General features: G+C 34.7%; 1 protein-coding gene across 1 annotated transcript; it reads right to left on the minus strand.

Annotated features, from left to right (window-relative positions):
* Positions 1 to 576: 576 nt before the first annotated feature.
* LOC122504323 lies at positions 577 to 5856 on the minus strand. The gene is made up of 2 exons (XM_043615384.1): positions 4224 to 5856; positions 577 to 4112 (listed from the first exon to the last, which is right to left on the minus strand). The coding sequence occupies exons 1-2, from the start codon at positions 5854 to 5856 to the stop codon at positions 577 to 579; spliced, it is 5169 nt and encodes a 1722-aa protein (XP_043471319.1).
* Positions 5857 to 6938: the final 1082 nt, after the last annotated feature.

Genomic DNA, 6938 nt, shown 5'->3' on the forward strand with positions numbered 1-6938 from the left:
AGTTGTTTTTACAATTCAAGTGTTTTTCTTAGGTAGGAAGGAAAGATCATTTGGACGTGATATATCTTTATGAGCCTTTTTAGAAACTTAATCCTAAGAAAGAATTACAGATTTTATGATTTTATTGCAGTATGAAATGGTATTATTTTTCATATGCTTACAAATAGAAAATTGAAAACATTTTTAAGGAAAAAGAGAATTAGATATTTTAGTCTCTTCCTAAAATAACATTTTGCGGAATTTGTACTTTACAATAAAGTAATAAACTTGAAAGGTTGAATATTTTGGGAAACTATAATATGTTTTTTTTTTATTATTTTACGGTGGAGAGAGTTGTACCTTTTTAACTATCGTAACATACTGCCCCCCTTTGAACAATAAGTGTTCAAAGGAAATGAACGAAGACATATCATATGTCTGTATATTGTGTTATCATCGGTGTACAAGTTGTAAATACTAATTAAACTTAATTGTTTTGTTAATATAGCCTTATGTTTGACAATTACAACCTTTAACATTTCGAACAAATATAACAATCAATGAGTGAAACACAAGTAACATTTCTTAGATAATCAATTATGAAACTGCATTTTCGATATTTTGTTCATTTGGTAATGGGCATATGTTCTTAACACTTCGCTTGTAAGTGCTGGCTTCTGTTTTAACAGTCACAACTCGTACAACACCATCTTGGCCCGGGTGAGTTTCAATAACTCTTCCCAATACCCAATGCAACGGTGGAGTGTTATCTTCTTTTAGAACCACTAGAGTTCCAATGGTTATATTTTTGTTCGCATTTTTCCATTTGGTGCGAGTGTTGAGCTCGTTTAAATATTCTTTGTGCCATCTGGTCCAAAAGTGTCTCCTTAGTAATTGTGAATGTTGCCATGCAGATAGCCGGTTGATGGGCGTGTTTCGGAAGTCAGCTTGAGGAAGGCTTGTTAGTGGTTCACCAATCAGAAAATGTCCAGGAGTTAAAGGTCTGTGATCATTGGGATCAGAGGATAAAGGAGACAAAGGACGAGAATTTAAAACAGCCTTAATTTCAATTGCATAAGTCTCGAGTTGATCATATGTTAAAAGAGTGTCGCCGACGGAGCGTAAAAAGTGATGTTTGAACGATTTCACGCCAGCTTCCCACAGACCGCCAAAATGAGGAGCGCGCGGGGGGATGAAACTCCACATGATTTTACTATCATTTAAAAATTTCTTGATATCTTCATTATGTTTTTCCGATTGCAGAAGTTCTTGCAACTCCTTGAGTTCGCGGTCAGCACCTTTAAAGTTTGTTGCATTATCTGACATTAGAGAAATCGGTTTTCCTCGACGTGATATGAATCGACTCAGAGCTTCGAGAAATGACTCAGTAGTGAGATCATTTACTACTTCTAAATGCACAGCTTTACATGCGAGACAAACAAAAATCGCAACGTAACATTTAACTTTACCACGGTTTCGCAATCGCTTTTCCTTTATAAAAAAAGGGCCACAATAATCTACTCCTGTATGTAGAAAAGGACGAACAAATTCTACGCGTTTTGCAGGTAAGTTTCCCATGACGTAATTTATATCGCGTGGTTTTGCGCGAAAACAAGGCATGCATTGATGAATAATTTTTCGCGTGGTGTTACGTCCGTCAATGGGCCAATATAATTCCCTGACCGAATATAGCGTAGTCTGTATACCAGCATGGAGAAGTTTAACATGTTCTTCGCGCACGATAAGAGTAGTTACATGATGATTTCGCGGAAGAAGAATTGGATGTTTTTGTTCAGGTTTCAGGTTTGAATGTTCTAACCTTCCACCGACTCTAATAATTCCTTCATCAAGAAAAGGATTAAGAGATTTTATCGGGCTTTTAGAATCAATTTCCTCTTCTCGAGACAAAGCGGAAATTTCTTTAGAAAAATCTCTTTTTTGAGTTAATCGCACTATTCGATTCAAAGATAAATTAAGTTCGTCTTTTGTTAATTCGTCAATTTGTTTGTCTTTTCCTTTTGCATTATGTGCAAAACGAAGGCAATAAGCAATAACTCTGACGAGAGTTCTGAAAGACGAAAATTTTTCAAGAATGTTTCTACCTGAAACGATTATGTTCATAACCATTTGAACTGGTTTTTGAATTTTCATCTCAGGAATGCTTTCATTTTTTAATTCAAGCGACGGCCAGTGATTTTCAGAAAGAAGGAGATATTGAGGACCGTTTGACCAAAGGGTGTCTTTTGCAAATTCTTTTGGCCATTGACCACGTGATATGAGGTCAGCTGGATTTTCAGAGGTAGGTACATGTTTCCAATGCCGAATGTCGGTAAGCGTCTGAATTTTTGCTACACGATTAGCGACGAATGTTTTAAGCAAATGTGGTTGGGTGTTAATCCAATGAAGTGTAATAGTGGAATCGGACCAAAAATAAGTATGATCAAAATTGATTTTCAAAGTATTTTGAACTAAATTTTGGAGTTCCGCGAGTAATAGTGCCGAACAAAGTTCTAATCTAGGTAACGAGATTGTTTTGACGGGTGCGACTCGGGATTTTGAACACAAAAGGACTACCTGAGCTTGTCCCCTTTCATCAATAGAGCGAATATAAAGACACGCCCCATAAGCCTTTTCACTCGAATCGCAAAATCCGTGAAGTTGCAGATTTTTAGCATTTGGGGAAATAGCACATCTCTGAAATCGAAGCTGATTAATACAGGGTAATTGATCAAGATATTCGCGCCAAGATGTTTCAATAGAAGTTGGAATAGTTTCGTCCCAATGGATATTTAATTTCCATAACTCTTGCAACATAATTTTTCCTGGAATAATAACAGGACCTAAAAGACCATAAGGATCAAAGATTTTTGCAACTTGTGAGATGATTTTTCTTTTGGTTGTTTTACTGTTAGATTCAGGTAATTTTACAGTGTAAGAAATTGTGTCTTCCTTAAAATTCCAATGAACCCCTAGTGTCTTCACTGAGTCTGAAGAATCAAGAGCCATAAAGGGATTATCCCTGGAGTTTTCAAGATCTGACACAATAGAAGGGTCATTTGAAGCCCATTTTCTGAGACAAAACCCACCCTTTTTAAGTAGTTCAATAAGGTCGTCGCGCAATTCAACAGCTTCCTTTTTTGTGTTTGTACCTGTCATTAAATCGTCGACATAAAAATCATTTTTTAAAACTTCCGATGCTAGAGGATATTGTAAACATTCGTCATCAGCTAATTGGTGTAGAACTCGAGTGGCTAAAAAAGGGGCACTCGCCACACCAAATGTTACTCTATTTAGTGAGTAAATTTTGATGGGTTTATCGGGAGATTCTCGATAAATGATTTTTTGAAATGAAGTATCATCAGGGTGCATCTTTATTTGGCGATACATTTTCACGATGTCAGCAGTTAAGACAAATTGTCGAGAACGGAACCGTATTAAGTGACTAAAAAGGTCGGGTTGAATTGTTGGTCCTACCATTAAGGCTTCATTCAGTGAAACACCAGTTGGAGGCTCTGTCGATGCATCGAAAACAAGTCTAGATCTTGTCGTCAGACTCTCTTCTTTAATAACCGCGTGATAGGGCAAATAAAATCCAGAAGAGTGATTTAATTGATCGTCGGGAACTAGCGTCATGTGGTTAAGAAGTTCATATTCTTCAATTTGTTCCTTACACGATTTTTCGAGATCAGGATCTTTACGAAATCGATTTTCTAAAGAGAAAAAACGGCGGAGAGTTGTGTTAAAGGAGTTTCCTATTTGTTCCCTTTTGTCATTAAAAGGAAGCCTAACAATATAAGAACCGTCAGAATCTCTTATTGTATTTTTTGCAAAATGTTCTTCGCAGGCGATTTCTTCGGGAGAACGAATTTTGGAGTTCGGTAGTTCTTCCACTTCCCAGAATTTTGTTAATTGTGATTCTATAGAAGAGTTGCGAGTAAAATTACATTGTCTCGTTTGTGTTGAAGAGACTGATTTTCCGTATATTTCTCCAGCAATTATCCAGCCTAATAAGGTTTTCTGTAAAATTGCTGGATGATTCTTTAATCGAATCTGACCAACACAAAGAAGATTGTAAAATAATCCCACTCCAATGATGCCATCTAAATTACCTGATTGTTCAAATTCAGGATCAGCTAAAACAATGTTTTTTGGGATTTGCAACGAGTTTCTATCTATGCTGAGAGTAGAAACAGAAGAATTCAAATTTTCGATAATTAAAAATTCAAGAGATTTTTCAAATTTACAGAATCTTGATTTTATTACAGCATTCGTTGAATGACGCACAGTCGTATAATTGGTACCTATACTTAAAACATTAATATTTACCGGACTGCGAGGTAAGTTTAAATGTGTAGCAACTGATTCTGTGATATAATGCGATTGGGACCCGCTATCTAAAAGGAATCGACATTGTTTAATTTTATTTTCCTGACTGACTAATTCAACTACAACAGTGGACAATAACATTTCCGAAGAATTATTGTTACTAGGCAGGTAATTTAAATTTGTCGACTTACATATATTCGAATCATTCTCGATAAGACCTTTATTTTCAAAATGTAAAAGAATGTTATGTTTCTTTTGACATTTCGCGCAAGGCTCTCCTGTACATTTGTTAGTACGATGAGATGATTGCAAACAATTAACGCATAAGTTTTCTCTTTTAACAATTTTAAAACGGTCTGACGGAGAAAGATTCAAAAAAGAATCACAAGAAATGAGATCGTGTTGACCTTTGCAATTTTGACATGAAGTCGGTGAAGTCTTAGACAAAAATAATTTTTGATTTGAACGATTATTATTGTTAGGTCGCGAGTTAGATTGCGGTTTTCTTTCATGCGATATATTATGTTTATTGCGAATTTGAGCTGATCTTGTTGCATCTAATTGAGCTCGTTTTTGCAGAAAAGATATGAGCTCGTCTAATCCCGGACAAACATTTTCACAAGAGAATTCATCCCACCTTTCTGCAGTGTTTGAATCCATCCTGCTTCTAATTAACACAATCAAAAGACTACCCCATTGATCAACAGGTTCCTCAAGAACCTTTAACGCTCTTATATGCTTTTGGACATGATTCAGAAGTTCGCGCAATGAGAATTCCTTGGACATGTATGGAACGTTCAAAAGATCTTGTATGTGATTTTGTTTTATTAATTTTCGATTATCGTAAGTTTCCTTTAAGCTTTCCCAAGCAACTAAATAATTTTCTCCCGATAATTGAACCGACGCGATAACTTCGGCGGCTTCTCCGGTTAAACAATTTTTTAAATATCTCAATTTTAAAATTGGAGCTAATTTGGAATTGTTGTGAACCATGGAATAAAATACGTCATAGAAACCTAACCACGATTCATAGTTGCCGTTAAACGAAGGCAACCCTAGTGAAGGCATTTTAAAATCGTCTGATATTTCATTATTGGACGAACTAGTGTTAAGTGGATTAATCAAGGGATTTGTGATTTGACTATGAATTCCGTTTTCAACATTTGAAGGAGTAGCAGACGATGGCGAAACCTCTGTGTTGATTGGCGTTAATATACTAAACATTTTATCATAAAGAGCAAAATATCTGTTTTCAAAGTCGTTTCTCGCATCTTCGTCGATTCCATCTTCATTTAAAGTTCCCGAACCGCCCTTTTCTATTATTGTTTGCCATTTTTCAAAGTCACATAAGTTTCCTTCAAAATCTTTACTTTGTCTTACAAGAGAGTGATATTTTGTAGGATTGTAACTATCAAGAAATTTTTCAAGATTTGTTAATTTACGTTTAAGATTTCCACGCTCCTTTTTGGCGGTTGTAAGATCTACATCGGTTAAATGTACAGTCGCGTTACCGTTGTTTGGAATTTCCGAATTACTACCAGGATCAGTCATTTTGATTAACAATTGAAATTGAGTAATAAAGGAAAATATTAGAATGTAAAAGGATAGATTGGCAAACTGACTCACTCACCGCTGATAACGTCTAAATAGCTTGACTTAAGATGATGATATGTATCCTTGACTTACAATCACGTTCCACAAATCCAAATTTTGATTCCGGTGATGGAGGTAATGCACTTTACAGAACCATTTAAACGAGTCTCAAACACATTTCACTTGTAACTCACAGTTTATTAGTCTATATAGCACTCAAATGTAAAGTTTTAAAGTTCACAAAGTCACATACGATGGTTATAAATATAACGATGAGATAACACTAGAACTTCCGTTACTGGATATATTTAATTTTACGAATTTACTACAATAGCGTAAATCCGGCTCGAAGGACCAAAATGTTAGGTATCAAGTCTAGTTTGACTTGAATTTGAATTTAATAAGTTATAAAATGACTAAAATTATGTCATTTGGAATGTTGGGTTGAAAACACATTAAAAAGAAAGAAAACATCATAGATTAATACATATATTTTAAATACAAGGTTACAAAACTTATAAATTTCCGTAGATTTTATGTATTAGATGTTTCTATTTTAAGGGATAAAAGTGTTCTGTTTTACAATTTTGCAAGTGTCAGTGTAGAATTTGGTGGAGGAGGAAATATATTAGAGAAGGGATGAATCGCTGAGGGGCGGATACCTTAAGATGATGAGAGGAGTGGTCATTTTAAGGGTTTATAAGTTGTTTTTACAATTCAAGTGTTTTTCTTAGGTAGGAAGGAAAGATCATTTGGACGTGATATATCTTTATGAGCCTTTTTAGAAACTTAATCCTAAGAAAGAATTACAGATTTTATGATTTTATTGCAGTATGAAATGGTATTATTTTTCATATGCTTACAAATAGAAAATTGAAAACATTTTTAAGGAAAAAGAGAATTAGATATTTTAGTCTCTTCCTAAAATAACATTTTGCGGAATTTGTACTTTACAATAAAGTAATAAACTTGAAAGGTTGAATATTTTGGGAAACTATAATATGTTTTTTTTTTATTATTTTACGGTGGAGAGAGTTGTA

This window comes from Leptopilina heterotoma, unplaced genomic scaffold (assembly GCF_015476425.1).
Source record: "Leptopilina heterotoma isolate Lh14 unplaced genomic scaffold, ASM1547642v1 Lhet_29, whole genome shotgun sequence".
Taxonomy (NCBI): Eukaryota; Metazoa; Arthropoda; class Insecta; order Hymenoptera; family Figitidae; genus Leptopilina; species Leptopilina heterotoma.

Bases quoted from the DNA above. Each gene is read 5' to 3' on its own strand.
- LOC122504323 (XM_043615384.1), bottom strand. From the start codon at position 5,856: ATGACTGATCCTGGTAGTAATTCGGAAATTCCAAACAACGGTAACGCG. The intron at 4,113-4,223 runs GTAAATTTGAAA...ACATTGTTTTAG, and splicing joins TGTAATAAAATCAAGATTCT to CTGATCCTGAATTTGAACAA.